General features: G+C 31.9%; 1 protein-coding gene across 4 annotated transcripts in view; it reads left to right on the top strand.

Moving 5' to 3' along the window:
• NOX4 (NADPH oxidase 4) overlaps window positions 1-15,493 on the top strand; it is a 135,586-nt gene that overhangs the window by 34,651 nt on the left and 85,442 nt on the right. For all 4 annotated transcript variants that reach the window (XM_039848333.1, XM_039848331.1, XM_039848330.1 and 1 more), the window contains 2 exons: window positions 3,741-3,813; window positions 7,919-7,999. In XM_039848333.1, coding sequence (XP_039704267.1) covers window positions 3,741-3,813; window positions 7,919-7,999 — 154 coding nt within the window. The remainder of the gene's footprint in view (window positions 1-3,740; window positions 3,814-7,918; window positions 8,000-15,493) is intronic.

Raw genomic sequence — 15,493 nt, 5'->3', positions numbered from 1 at the left:
GAGCTCCTAAGGCATCTGATTGACCCCACTGAATAGTAGCAGGTGGGAGAACAAGGCAGAATCTAAGGATGGTAATGGGAATGAGTGACGCTGTTTTCTACAAATAGACAATCTAGCTTTGTATTATTAATTCATCTCTGACTAAAACTATTTTGTAGCTGTCTTTGAATGTCGCCATCCACAGCTCCTTGGAAAAATTAAGTTCCAGATGAAGAAATGCATGCATGTTTTTAGCTGTTCTACTGATAACAATTTTTTATTAGTTGACATGCTTCTTGGATTTTAGTTTGCTTAATGTTACATAGTCTTCTCTCTGTCTTTAAAATTTTTTTCAATGTAACCTAGGACTGAGAAATTAAGATTGTCCTATAAAAATAAAACTTGTGGCACTATAAGTGACATAAAATATGATTGTTAGACTTACTAAATAAGAAATGTTAAAAACATTCCAATTAAGAATTTAGAAAATAAAACAAGTTTAAAAGATTGGATTAGTGAAACATTCATTTAAAAATGCTTAATACGTATCTCCAAATTTGGTAGTACTGTGTATGATGAGAATAAAATGCACAATATCTATTTCAATTAGAAAAACCCTTATAAACAAATACAATTATGTTTCCAGTTATGCTGGGGGAAAAAAAGGATAATGAATACAAGATGGTGTGTTTCTGACCACATCTGGGTAAGGATGAAAATGATCTCTGTTTCCTCTAGAAATGGCAGTATAATGAAATCATTCATTTTAAAGGCTACTAATTAATGAATGTAATTGTAATTTTTTTCATTGTTAATTACAAATAAGTTTTTCTGCTTCATTGACCTGAAGTGTATTATGCTGTAAATTATAAACTCTGGTCTTTTTACACTTCAAGTAGAAAAGAAAAAATGAATTCTTTACATAAAAAAGATAACTTCATAAATCTGAAAGAACATTAAAAAGCATTGAATTGATTTTACTTAGTTTACAGATGAAGTTCAGTGAGATTGGGATTTGGCCTTGAGAACAGTAACCATTTTGTAATGCCAGAATAAACATGCCATTGGTCAGGTTGTCTGGGGCGTCTACTTCATCTTCAGATGACTGCAGTCAACTATTTTACTAGCTCTAAATCTTTCTAATATGTTTTCCATGTTCTGCTCTAAAAGAAGTTCTCTAGTTAAATGTTTGAGGAAATATTTGTTCAAATTTAAACTTTTTTTTTTTTTTACTTTAGTACTGCTCAGAGACTTTAATACACTAATGTGCCTTGTGACTCCTCAAGGAATGGTTACGGCATCTTTGAGTAACAGAAATTAATACCTCAAGGAATTAATGCTCAAATAATACACCTTGGAAATTATGTCTCTATTCTAAACACACTCAGTTTTTTCAGGTGTCCTTCTGATGAAGTGATTTGCAAACATTCTACAACTAATCTTGGCATATTTAGAACCACATGAGAAACCTTGTATGTAGACATAGAGGTTAATGAAGCACCAACAAAATTATTGGGAAGGCCTTCAATCACAAAATAGAATATCCCATCTGGGATTCTATTATTTATTTATTCATTTGGTCAAATAAGGATTTTTTAAAACTTACTTGAAGCCAGAAAGAGAAATCTCCTCTTTTTTTTCTTCTTCAAATTTATTGAGTTATAACTGAAGAATACAAATTATACATTTGTAAATTATGCTATCTGATTGGTTTTGACATAAGTATATACATGAAACCATAACCAAAATTAAAATAACAAATATATTTATCATTCTAAAAAGTTTTTTATATCTCTTTATAATGCATCCTACCCTCTACCCCTCCTTGCAACTGATCTGCTTTCTATCACTTCACCATAAAAAATAAAACAAAACAATGAAACAAAACAAAAAAAACTAAAGAATGGTTTGAATTTTCTAGAATGTTACATAAAAGGAATCATAGAGCTTATACTCTCTGGTTTGTTTGTTTGCTTTTTGAGGGAGTCTGTTTTTTTTCACACAGCCTAATTTTGTGAGTTATCTATGTTGTGTATACATCAACAGTTCATGGTTTCTTTTCTTTTCTTTTTTTTTTTACTACTGATTACTTTTTCCAGGTACAGATAATACCACAGTTGTTTATCCATTTATTTTGTTGCTGGAGATGAGTTGTTTACAGGTTTTAACTATTACAAATAAAGTGAATATGAACATTTTTGAACAGATCTTTGTGTGGATATATGGTTGTGTTTCTTTCAGGCAAATAACGTGGGAATGAAAAGGCTGGATCATTTCGTAGGCATGCTGTTCCTCTTAAATAGTATTTCTCTGTACTATTAGTTCTTTAATGTAAACAGTGTAATTATCTTGCTCTTCTATTACCCCTAGGAAGTAAGTACTCACCTGGGGCAATGGGGAAGATGATGGGAAAGAGAGTACCCTGAGAAAAAATGTAGAGAAGAGATGGTTTGGATTAGGCACCTCAGGGAAAGGCAAGTGTTAGGCTTCAAAATCTGCGTACTGGGAAAAGTGAGGAGGAAAGAGTACTGAAGTATTAAGTATCCAAGGCTGACTCCCTTATTTCTCATGTGACCCTTTACAAGTAGAAACTTGTTTCTACTGTACTGAAATTTCTAATGTTATTTTCCAGGGATTCTAAACTGTCTGGAATCCTAATGATGCACACCTATTTTGCTCTCATATTGTACTCAGCTTGCCTGCTTCTGCTAGTGGCTTTGAGGCCATGATGGCCCTTCTGTTTCATAGGTAGTTCTTGGCAAGAAGAGAAATGGAGAGATGTCTATACTTTAGGAGAGAGAATTATTTTATTAGCTTTTCTGCGAAGACTTAAGATGTAATCTCTCAGCAAGGACATTTAGGACTTACTGTTGCTTATATGATTGTAAGAATAAATAAAGGCAACTTGTAGACAGGATGTTTTATTTGGTAGTAAAAAGATAATAAGAAATGAGCCTTTCAATTTTAGTTCTTTTTGATATTGTGTATCGGCTATTCAGTTTAGTTATGCTATATGAGCTAACACTGGATTTGTAGCAATCTATCATGTCAGTGTTAATTTTGAAAGCTAATATGTTTACACATTTTCTCTTTTTTTTAAAAAAAAATTAGTGTTATGTCATATCCGAAGCACTGATTTCAACATGTTTTCCAGACTAAGGGGAAATATGTCTGCAAGTGTTCTTTAAAACATCAACACTATCATTTATTTTTTCTTGAAGTCCATGATCTTTTATTCTACACTTGAAGCTGTGGTTTTTAGAAAGCTTTAGGTTTTGTTTATTTTTTCTTTAAAATTATTCTAGATAATGAAACCCCAAAGAAATTGTTTGAAAATGAAACTGAAGCAGCTACTAGTTCTATGAAAAGGGGAGAGGAGAGAGTAAGGGAGTTTAACACCATGATGGAGGAAACAAAGCATTAAGGGTGTTGAATGTTACCCCCATCCCATGGATTAATTACAGACATTTGGTGTAGTATGTCCATGTAGAAGCATGTACATATTCACCGTTTTGAGTAGAATATTTTAAAATACAAAAACAAACTCTTCTATTAAAGTAGAAAATAGTCTCCTTTGTCTTGAGTACCTTGAAACTGTGCTAATTTAAAACGAATTTTTTGAGAGGAAACATACGAGATATGTAATTTGAACTGGGCTTCCCACAAAGCAGCATAATACTTTGGATTTTAAAGCAATAATTTTTTGTACTTTTTTTCTCAGTATGACTTAAGTTAAAATGTACTTATGTACATTTTTATAGTTCCTGGCCTGACAGGCGTCTGCATGGTATTGGTACTATTCCTGATGATCACAGCTTCTACATATGCGATACGGTGAGTGTCAGTCATGATTTCCATGTTTATTGGTCCGGTTATTTAGATTTTCTTTAGATTATCTTTATTTTCATGTGTAGAAAAAGTCTTGATTAACCAGGATGCTTAGCCGATAAAATATTCTAGTTAATGGACTATTCTATGTAACTGAAAGTGAAGTAGAAACATTTCTATTTATCATTTCCTGTTTTTGAAAAATCTATTTTAGTAGAATAGTCTACAGTGGTAAGGAATCATGTATGGAGACATTTTAAACTGAGGAAATTTGAGTTCTTCAGAGTCATCTTTCTGAAGAATAGTGTATCTCTATGAGACATGGGATTGACTTCAATGTATATGCACAGAAATATATCATTTAAAATTATTTTATATTTTATTTCCTGATGTGAGTTTATTTTGCTGTAATTTAATGTAGTATTCTAAACAGAGCTTTGGAAACATGGTTAATTGACATCTGCTAAAATGATAGGAAATATCTGCATTCACATTTATTCTAGTTAAGAGATACTGAGCAATTGCAGATATACATTTTTATGAACACTTTCATAAGTTCTTTCTGATGGATACATTCTGTTTACTATGTTACTGGACAAACTTCTTGGTTAAGAAACCAAAAAGAAGAAACAATATATAATCTTCAAAAAACCTCAGTCATTCTATTGTTGAGATATGAAATTTAACAGAAATACGCACACACATATGCACACACACATACTTTGAGAACAGTTGCCCTACAGCATACTTATATAAGCTATCCTTGCACTTCTGAACACATCTATGTACACATATACACACCTCAAAACCTCACAAGTAACTTACCACTCAGAGATTAACGATATAAATTTTCTGGTATTTGTGTTTACAGACTTAATTACTTCTTTTGCTCCCTCATTCCCCATCTTCTATATCCAGCAAAATCACTCTTTTTTTCTCCCTTTTACACTCCTGATCTCTCTCTCTTCATATATCTACATATTTTACCAAAGTTGGACCATATTATACATACTTTTTAAAGTCTACTTAAATATTTATCATTCTATATAGCGTATCACTATATAGATAAATGCTACTTCTGCAGCCCCCTATTATTAGATATTTTAGGTTGATTCTATTTTTTCAGTATTTCAATTGTGAAACAAACACCCTGTTAATATGTCTTTGTGTACTTTTTCAATTATGTCCTAAGGAAAAATACCTAGATGTAGAATGGCTAGGTCAAATGGTAAGCACACTTTTAAGACTTTTCATAAGAATTGAAAATAAATTACCTTATAGAAAGATAAATCTCTAACATTAGTGCATGAGGGTGCCAGTTTTGTGGGGAAATTTTAAATTTTAGTTAGGTCAGGCATTTATTTTAAAAACATACTTTGTTAGTGTTAGGAGTTCTTGAAAGAAAATTAGGACATCTGACATATTTATTTACGAGACTGAATATATATGAATGTTCTACATCTAGAAAAAAAATCTAAAGATAGTTTTGTAAAGTAGAATATAATGATCAGCTTAGCCATTACATAAATTATTTGGTGAACATGTCTTAATCTTTCGTTTTTTCATTTGTTTATAAAAGGTTAAAAAACCAACTCTGCTTTTCTCAAAGCTTTATTATGAAAATCATGAAATTCTGAAATGGATCATAGAAATAACCATTTACCCTTTCTCTTTACCAGTGAGGAAATAAAGCATTAGAAAAATTAGGTGAATAAATATGACTCCAGCATTTGATTTCTGATAGTCGAATGTAGTCTAGCAATTTATCGATGGTTCGATATAGGTCAATCTATTAAAATAAGTAATATATCCTAAAACCAGATGACAGGAATACAAACATTTTTATCTCAATAGACTTTAAAATGGCAGTCGTTAAATCTAAACTCTAATTCTGGATTAAAATAATCAGAGTATATAAGGAATTAATTTTATTTATAGAATTAGAAAATGTAAAAGCCAGGACCGAGATTATACTTACCAGTAAAACATGAGAAACATTTCTAAGAAAATTATGAAAAAGTAAACGTGATATTTTTAATTCCACTAAAGCTTACCATTACTTACATATAATAAGAAGTGAAACATTTATAATTAAAAAGAATGCAACAACAAATTATCATTATTTCCAGAAAGATAGTTGTAATTTTCTGACCAGAAAAATGCAAGAGAATTATGGAAAAAATTAGTGTTATATCAAATAAAAGAATTGAAATAGGTAATTGAGTACCAAAAATCATTTAAATAGCCCTTTTACATAATAGCTATTATCAGTTTGAAAATTGAATAAAATAAAAAGATACCACTAACAATTGCAACAAAAACAAAATATCTAGGAATAAACTTAATAAGAAACTAGGTAAAAGCTATATAGAAGAAAGAGCACAATTTCACTGAAATAAGTAGAAATTTGAATAAAGACTATACACTGCAAAGATAGAGTTTTTCCTCAATTATTTTATAAGTTTTTTTGCAATTCCAGTAAAAATCCAAGATGGGTTATTTTGTTTGTTTATTTATTGAATTTAGTAAAGCAATTCTACAGTTCATCTGAGAGAACATCCAAACACATGTCCAAAAAAGGAGTAAAAAGGGAGATGTAGCTTACTAAACATTGAAATGATTAAGCATCCGTAACAGAACAGACTAGGACTCACAAAAACAACCAAGACATTGAACCAGTGATAGAGTTGATAGAAAGCCTTCTAAGGGACTTTGCTATATATATAAGAACCTGCTAAATGACAAAGGTGCCATTACAAACTTATAAGAAAAGTAAAGCTTAAGTGGAGAAAATTTAAGATAACTTAGAGTTAACTGTAAAACAATTACATCATTAAAATTTAAAAGGAACTTTAAATGAATATCAGATCTCATAATGGACAAGAAAAAGTATAGGAAATACTTATCTAAAGATATGAAAATGAAATATACATTATGCAATTGAAATGTAAACATGTTGTTTGGCAAATTATTACAATTATGTGGAACTAAGACATGCTTAAAATTTGAATAATTTACTCACAACAATTAAGAAAAATTCACTATAGAAACGGGTAATTATTATAAGCAGATAAGTCTCGGAAAAATTAAAAATGTGTAACACACAAATGAAATAATACCAAATTCCACTTATACAAAATAACGTAAACTTATAAAGCAGAGTTTGGGTTTGGGGAAACAGGCATTCCTATTCTACAGTTGGAATAGTAATTGATAAACACGTTTCAGAGAGCAGTGAGCAGTGCGTATCAAACACATTGCAAACGTGCACCCTTTGATCTAGCAATTCCACTTCTAGGAATTTAGATTAAAAAAGAATCAGATATGTGCAAAAAGGCATATGTTACAAAGATGTTAATGATTTTGTTTATAATAGCAAAAATCATGAGTGAAGTAAATGTGAATCAATTGGCTGTTGCTTAAATCAGGGATTCTAAAAGGTTTAGGGGTTGTAGCAGAATCATCTCAGAAGCTTTTACAAATACCCACCCTCCACCTCTAAGATTCTAATAAATGAATATCCACCCTGACATATGAAATACAATAACTTTTAGTCTTTTTTACTTATCTCAAACATTCTATAGATTGTTTACCACACTCTTTCCTAACCATACTCCTTCAGACTCTGTTCTCCTGCTGACAATAACACCAAGGTGTCATTTGTAAGTTATATACTGTCAAGGAGAAGAATATAAAACTTTAGTGAGCACTTATTTAATTTCTCTCCTTTTGAGTTTCCTTCAAAGTATTCTCAAAATATATGTTGGAATAGGAACATTAGTTGTTTTAGAAATCATTTGAAAATGAAGAATATTGATAAAAAGGATAGCAAAAGTACATATTAGCAGACTTGTATCGTAACTTTAAAATGAATACATTATTTTAATTCTTTCCATGTATCTTTATTTGAAATACAAAAAACCTTCAAAATGATAAAGTGTTATAATTTTTATAGGTTCTCTCTGCACAGTATATTAATACTTTGATATTTATGGATAAATCTCAGATGAACTCATATTTTAACCTTCAATTGCAAATTGAAATGATGCATGATCTTTTTAGTGAGATGGAACGTAAAGTGGCATTGAAACTAAGTCATTTGTTTTTTCAGAGTTTCTAACTATGACATCTTCTGGTACACTCATAATCTCTTCTTTGTCTTCTACATGCTACTGATGTTGCATGTTTCAGGGTAAGTTATAAAACTTTTTTTTTTACCAGCTTTATTGAAATATAATAAACAATTAGTTGTTCGTATTTACATTGTACAATTCAATTACTTTTTTTTCAATTATAGTTGGCATACAATAATATACCAGTTTCAGTTGTACAGCATAGTGATCAAAGATCCTAAAAAAATTTTTTTAAACCATGTGTGCTTAAAAACGGGGTAATGAAAGATACAGCTACAGAAATTCTCACAGAGAGTGGTAAGTTATCTCGTTACTTGGAATTCAAGGTACTGTTAAGAATGGAAGAAATAGGTTTATTTTTGGCATAGCATGTTTTAATGAAACTAGTATAAAAGTATATTAAAACTGAAATATGAAGTTAGTTCTCCCACAATATTGTAGTTTGTAAAGTTCCCTATAGTTATTTCCCGGTAACCGCTAAAAGAAATTTAGTAAGAAGTGAAGAACTTCAAGATTGTAGTGTTTATATTTTCAGGAGTTCCTTATGCCTTGCTGCTGCAGAATTTTTAGTGATGGAGTTGTAAGTTTTTAGTTTAAAAATACCTAGAGGCAATAATAGTTGTAGAGACAGCCAAATAATTATAATGACCAAAGAGAAGGATCTGTAAAAAACATCAGAAAATCACAAAGGTAGAAAAGAAAATATCCTAAGCTTGTTATGAAGAATATACCCAAAATATTCTGAAAAGTATATGGACCCAAGCAATGGTCTCAAAAGTATGGTGCATGATCACCTGAGTGGACTTGTGGTTTTATCTTGACATTCACACTGATGTGACATAATAGGCCATTGTCTGGTATTAAATTCACTTGGTTTAGCAGAAAGATACAGGACAGGAAACAGAATGTCAACATGATGATGTCAGGTGCTTCTTTAGTGGGAGTTTCTTTTGTTCGGGAACCATTTTTTACCTCTTCTCTCTTACTCCCCAAGTAGCAATTCCCTTTTAAGATGACAAGACCATATGGATAGGCATGGACTACTTTGCCTTGGGTCAGGCCTATACTCCACAGGAACCACTATCTTGGTAACACCTCAAAGGATGCCCTCAGTTGCAAGAAAACACTGTACATAAAAAGTTGAGGTCCGTAAGCCCTAAAATGACTTTATAGTTCACTCGCAGTCCTCCTGGTCCTGATGCATCGCACCAATAATAAACAATGTTGCTTGGTAATGGCTGGCATTTCCCGTTTATCTTAACCCAAAATGTTCCCAGAGAAACAATGTTTAGAGAACTGTTCTGACTTGTTGCTAATCTTTTCTTCAGAATGTTTTATAATGTACTTTGTCACATATAATATTTGTCACATAAATTATATATTTATTTCTGGGGGCATGTTCAAAATTCCTCCCCCCACTTCGCCCCCGGTTTTGGAGACTACTGGTTTAGAAAGAGGTATTATCTAGGTCCTGCTTTGATTTGTTCTGTACCATAGTTCTAGAACTTAATTTTGAATAAAGCTACATAGATTATGCTTCTGGTGTGGGAAAAGTTACTACTGATATATTTTATAGCTTTCTCAAAATGGAACATTTTTCAAAATGTTCTCATTTTTATTACTGAAGGATCTGTCTATAAGTAAATTTATTGAAATTACTATCATTTGTGCCAATATTTAGAACTTAGACACATCTTTACTTATGAAACGCCTTGATAATTTCATTCTCTAGCTTTTGGTTATACAAATAAAGTGTGGTTATTCGAAACAAGTTTCTTGGATTTATATCGAGATTTTTGTTAAATGATCTGCTTTAGGTTTGAACAGAAAATCGCTGTTTGCTGGGCATTTACTCCTCTTTATCAATGTACTAAGTACTATAATAAGTTATAGAAGACCAATTTAATATATACTCTTTAGTCTCATCATTAATTAGTTTGGAATTTAAAAAATACTTGAAAGAAGTAGAGATAACTTTTTTTAATAGTAAGAAAAGCAATAACCATTTGATGTTTAAAGCAACATTAAGGTTATAGATAACTTTATATTGAATATTTTCCAACTATAAACATATTTTATTCTTAAGAATTCCAGTAGTTTAAGGATTTGAAGGATCAATGTGGGCTAGAAATTTGAGAACATTTTAGGCTTCAAGGATGAAGTGTTTAGAATTTGTTGGCTGATTTCTCTTCCTAAGCAGACTTTTGTAGTAACGGGGCAATTGCTTCATGTGGTTTTCTAAGGTCAATTTTATTTTCATGGAAACACAAATTTTGAAGGAAGGTTAAAGGGTATCTTGACCAAGACTTTTGACTCTCCCCTACAGTATGTCTGAGTGAATATTGAATTCCGAAAATCCCATTCTGTCTCTGGGAAGCTGTAATTTTCACAAAGTTCTTTATCTTTTGAATCAGAATTTATTTTACTTTCATTTCTGGATAGATTTAAAACTCTATGACTCTAGAGGCCATGAAAATTGAGCCACTCTCCTCTAAATTCTGTTCATTTATTTCTTGCATGACGAGATTTCAAGTCTCATTACTTTCTCCTTCGAATATATTAATAGTTAATATTCATTGAGTACATGTAACTTACTAATGTTTAATTTCATTAAATCCTCCCAACAACCCTGGTAAAATTTGCTGCTGCTACTGCTGTCGCTGTTGCTGTTGCTGTTGTTGTTCCCGTGAAAGAAAAGGGGCAGTGAGTAATTTGCCGAAAGTCCTGGCAAGTGACAGAAGAGCTTGGATTTTAACCCAGGTATCAGATTCCTGAGCCCACATCCTAAACAATAAATGATCCTGGCTGCAGTTTGGCTTGACTTCCCTGTATTGCTTTTAAAGCTGGAAACCAAACTGAATGCAGTGCTCTTGGGGTATGCGGTCTGACATTGGCAAAGTGGGAGTCTTATCTTCTTTGCTCCAGATTTTGCAGTCGATATTATTTAGGACCCAATTATCTTGTTCCATGATTATCAGTGCCCTTCGGTTAAAGTCTTACTTATGTTTTAGATTTTTTTTGATTATTTATAAGCAAATGTATTGCATTGTATCCTTAAAAAACACATTTTATACACACTAAACTCAGATGTTTCTTTTCAGTGTCCAAATAGATCTTTAAAATATTAATGTTTCCAAGAATGTCACTTAATAGCTGTATGACTTCGCCAGATAATTTGTCCTTTATTTTTCTTATCTATTAGATGGGATTAATAAAATCATCTACATCATAAAGTTGTCTCAGGTATAAATAAGTGAATGCAGCAATTTATGTGGAACGTAGACATAATAAATGCTAGTAAGGAAAAAAAAACTATGCTTGTATCAATACTAATAGCTGTGTAAGGAAGAAACAACATCCACAGTTAACTGCTTGAAGAATCAGTCTTTTTGATTCTTGAAAAAGACACAACACTTTTGAAGAGCCCAAATTTTCCTATCAGCCAAATAATTAGATGAAACATATAATGAAAACTGCTTAGCAGATCAATAGAATATTCTTTGAAAGAGCAATAAGTTTTATAGCAATGTTAAGTCTCAAAAATTCAGTAGATTTTAACAATAGAAGATTATCTTGGGACTTGGAGGACAAGCCTTCTTCTTCTGAGGAGTTTTTTCTTCTAATTTTTAATACGCCTTTCTAGGAGGTTGCTATTTGTATGCCATATTAAAGATATTTTAATTCATAAGACATTTGGGGAGGAAAAGCCAAAACTGTTTCCTCTTTCCAGACATGACTGTAATTGGATGTTTCTTCCCTCATTTTCATTTGAAAAACTTATCAGGAGGAGTTATATACTGCTATTCTCACTTACTGATAAAAAGGATATTGGAGAGAAAAGCAATTATGAATGTCACAGAGCTTCGGTGGAAAGCCTAACCCTGTTCCTTTCAAAGGCATGTGGAGGAATGCATTGTGAATGAGATTTGGCACCCTAACCTCTCAATCTTACATAGTCAACACTCTCACTGGCTTTAGCTCTGGAGTGTTACATGGGTAATAATTGTATTTTATTTTTTTTTTTATTTACATGAGAGAGGAATTATGATGAGATAATTCTGAAAAAGAGAGAAGGAAGGTCCTTCTCAAATGTATGAATGGCAGTGAAAGCCAATTCATAGTGTAAATAATTTCCTGTGCCAGCTCTGCTGGACCTCTCAGACCATAATTTATTACATAAATTATACCTGAATTATTCTTTTAAACAGAACTCTGCCATTTGGGACTACTTGAGGGCAAGAGTTGATTTTACAGCATGATTTATATTCTGCTTGAATCATATTGTTATGGAATTTAAAAGAAATGGCTTTCTATGTGCATGTTTCTAAAAGCTTTCTCTTCAAACCTGGGGAATGCGGTGGGCAGCCTTTGTTAACATTGACATTAATGAACCAGACCCACTGTCGGCTTCACAGGAGTGTAGGCTCAAGAAGGTAACCAGGGTTAGACAAATATTTATGAGGTTAGGCTAATTGTACTGGCTTATCCTTCTTCTACTCTGCTCCTAGGAGGAAGAAATTAAAAATATACTATTGGAAGATGGAGGTATTTATTCAATATAATTAAGAGTTAAAAGTTGCTATTCACAGGTGTCTTCTGTTTTAGCCACTTGCACTGAGGACTCTTTTCACCCACATTGCTATGGCAGGAAGAGAGGCCTGGGTGATCTTCCTATTGGAGAGAGATGCTTGCTTTTCTTAGAACGTCAAATGGGAACTTGGTGAAGCCCAGGGAAAGGAAGGCCCAGAGGTTGTATGTTAAGAACATTCTATTCTAGTACTGAGGGCAAAAAATTATTTTCTTATATTTTCTTTTCAGTTTCCCTTTCCTTGCCTCTGGATTTGAACTGACTATATAGTTTATTATTCATACCAGATACTTCTAAGAATGAAGTGGGATACTATTAATAATTAAGCTGTGGTTGTGGGTAAAACAGTACGTATGGTTATTGCACTTATTCCTAGGCATAGAGGAGAGTTTTAGGGAGGCTGATGGACTACTTTCAAGATAGGCCTTGATCCAGAATTGCAAAAGACCTTACCTCGAATAGAGGTTCTACATGGGTATTTGGGAGCCCAGAAACTTAAAATAATAAAAGATTTGCCTAGCTTTGTCCTATGTTAGAGATTATATTGGATTTCTTCTAACATGGTAGGTGGAAGATTTAATCATGGTTAAATCTTTGGTACACTATCACTCTTACAGGTGATCTGTTTTGAATACTTTCTATATGCTTAATTTCGTATGGAGCTGACATAATTATTGTAAATTTGATGCCTGTTATTTCTACCACAAACTCTTACTTCTCCTTCAGTAGAGTAGGAGTTCTCAACTTGGATTCATAATCTCTGGGAATCATTGAATGGATGCAGGGGATGCCTGAATTTCTGAAATACTAACACATATGTATATATATATATGTGTGTGTATATGTATCACATATATAACATATACATGCGGAGCCAAAGCTTCATGTGGCCCCAAAGAAGTTAAAAATAACTGAACTGAAGCCTCTTAAAGCTAGATTTTTACTAGAGAACTGTAATATTACATTTACACATATATTTCCTGCTTAAGTTTTATCCAGAGTTGAAAACAGTGGATAGTGGGAAAAATAATAACCACTGGGGCATTTTTCTTTTCACATGGGGCTAATGTAAAGAGGACTTACTTGACAAATATAGATATGGACTTGTTAATTGCACTGTCATTTTAGAGGATAATGATTGCACTATTCATAATAATTTCCAAGGTTTAGATAATATTTAATATATGACAGTTACTGTTCTTAGCACTTTATGTACACACATATATACATATGTATACATATAACACGGTTTTTTTTTCTTAAATACTCACAGCACTATGAGGTAAGTACTGTTACCCTTCTCATTTTACAGATGAGAAAGTGAGGCACAAAAGATTAAATTAAATATCTACCCGAAGACACCCAGCTAGTACCTGATAGGGCCAGGGACTGAATCCACAGACTGACCCCAGAAATCAGAATCTACATATTTAATTCCTACTTTTTCATTGAATTATTGAATTATTTATTAATGGTTTAGAAGGTATTCTTGCTTATGAATGAAATACATTCATGTCATTTGAAGATCTAGAATATCATTCCAATTGATCTGTATAAGTTGATGAGTGTGTATGTGTGCATGCTTGTGTGTTTTGAGTAAAAAATTTGATTTTGTTATAAGTTGTTTAGAGTCCAAGATTTAGAAGGTGAAATTTAGTTCTCCCAGAAAACAGAGTAAGTAGAAAATGCTTTCTTTTTGGTAATGCTTTATAAATGTTTCTTAAAATGTATAATCCCATTATGGCGCATAGTGAAGATAGTAAGTTTATAATAAATCTAATAGTAAAATTATATTTTATGTGACATTTTAACCTCCGGAATTCTTCCACATAATTAGAAAATAACAATAAAAATAAAGCTAGACTCTAGACTAGAGCCAATAAAAATGCAGTGGAAAAGATTATTAGTATTCTTATTGCCACACTGTGTCTTTGTAGCTCTTCATTCAGCAAACAGATTGTCCATACCTTTTAAAGTCTGTTACCAAGCCTCAAAGTGGCACCTGCCATTGCTAACAATATAGAATAAAGATAAGAATGGAAATTGCATAGAAAAAAAAGAACCTACCTATATACTCCTTGAAAATGTCCTGGGGGAAGAGACCAGATATCCAGAAGTACAGAATATTATACACTATATATAACTTAGGTAAAAGGGAGAAAGTCGAGTTATAGCTAAAGGTGTAGTTGAATAGTAAAAAACTCCAATGTCCTCTTCTGCCTAATCCCATTATATATCTGTGAGTTCCAATATGAAAGAGAAATAAAATACAGCGGAGTGATATATCCTAGGTAAACTAAAATATTTTTGAGAGTAGCCATGTTTTTACCTGTCTTTATCAAGGAGTCCCTTTCACAAATAATCACTCAGTATTTGCTAGATTAGGTGGAATTGTATTAATTGGCTTTTAGCCAGGAATGTATTTTCCTTCTAGGCTCTTCCAGTTTTCCTCGATTATCAAAGCATTGTAGATAGTAATAAAAATAATCTGTGTATTTGTTTAAATGTAACTTAGATTCTCATTTTGGGATTGTCACTTATATTTAGTGTTATCTAGGCAATAAATTATGGCAATGAGTATATTGACTCCAGTGCCAGAAGAATTAGCTATTAAGTCTTGACTATTTGGGTTTTATTATAGTCTGGCACATTTTTATTAAGGATTTTTGTATACTTATGTGGCTAAAATTTCTTTGGAACACAGAAGGAAAAATATTTCTCTTCCTTTATTTGTTTTCTTTCTCTTTTTGGTCTTTGAAATTTTCACTTAAGTATAGAGAATGAATAAAATTCCTGAGGAATTAAGTCTTTCTTATATGGAATCCAAATCCTCCTCATATAACATTTACATATTTCCAATATGTTAATAAATATAATGTTCTATACAACTATGATCTTTAAGAAATGTGTGTTTCCCACTTATAATTTCCTATTCACAGGATTAATTTTCATTTTTAGGTAAAAC

Source organism: Pteropus medius, unplaced genomic scaffold, assembly GCF_902729225.1.
Source record: "Pteropus medius unplaced genomic scaffold, Ma_sr-lr_union100, whole genome shotgun sequence".
In the NCBI taxonomy this organism is placed as follows: domain Eukaryota; kingdom Metazoa; phylum Chordata; class Mammalia; order Chiroptera; family Pteropodidae; genus Pteropus; species Pteropus medius.
This window is presented reverse-complemented; position numbering and strand designations above follow the sequence as displayed.